Source organism: Morone saxatilis, unplaced genomic scaffold (assembly GCF_004916995.1).
Source record: "Morone saxatilis isolate NCDOM2014 unplaced genomic scaffold, NCSU_SB_2.0 Contig8, whole genome shotgun sequence".
NCBI lineage: Eukaryota > Metazoa > Chordata > Actinopteri > Moronidae > Morone > Morone saxatilis.
In genome coordinates, this window is record NW_023340257.1 from 27,661,365 (window position 1) to 27,662,038 (window position 674).

At 55.0% G+C, this 674-nt stretch overlaps 1 protein-coding gene across 1 annotated transcript in view; it reads right to left on the reverse strand.

The window, feature by feature from the left end:
* dlc (deltaC) overlaps positions 1–297 on the reverse strand; it is a gene marked incomplete at its 5' end in the record, with an annotated part of 13,892 nt that extends 13,595 nt beyond the window's left edge. Inside the window, 1 exon segment of the mRNA XM_035680714.1 lies at positions 55–297. Within this exon segment, the coding sequence (XP_035536607.1) occupies positions 55–297 (243 nt within the window).
* Positions 298–674: the final 377 nt, after the last annotated feature.

The following is a 674-nucleotide window of genomic DNA, read 5'->3' on the forward strand; positions in this document are numbered from 1 at the left end:
CAGGTGTTAAAAATCCGACTTTTGAAGAGAACGCGTGTGACTTTCGGCACCTACCGGCCACTTGAAGTGGAAGGGCACCCTGATGGGCGCGCTCTCGGAGATGGAGTTGGAGTCGGCGCCGAAGATCTCGGTGAGCGCGGTGCCGTACGTGCACGGCGGCTCCGGGTTGATGACGTCCTGCGAGTGCTTGAGGCACACGCGGAAAAATATCTGGCATTCCCGCGACTGGGAGCGACAGACTCCGCGGGAGGTGGTGAAGGAGTCGATCTTCAGCTCGAAGACCCCGGAGGAGAGGGCCTGAAGGGGGGAGACAGAGAGGGGAGACAGAGAGGGGAGAGAAGGTTAACAAACTGAAATAAAAGATCCGCTGAGAACAGAATGTGTTATTGTGCACAGGCTGCTGCAAACGTTACACAACGACTGTTCTCAGTGTACTCCTGCAGACTCGGGTCACCTGGGACTCTGCACTGCGTCAGGAACCAGTTAGAGAGCCACAAACATGCGAAATATAAACACAAGTTCTGTTGGTTCAGCAGGAATGAAGTAAAACAGCGAGGAGAGCTCTGCGCGCTGTGCGTAAAAGCGCACGTCTCCAAAGCTCCCCGCCGCCCCAGAAGAGGAAAAAACAAACCACCGCGGCTCTAAAGTGGAAACAGATAATGCGCTGTATTCCT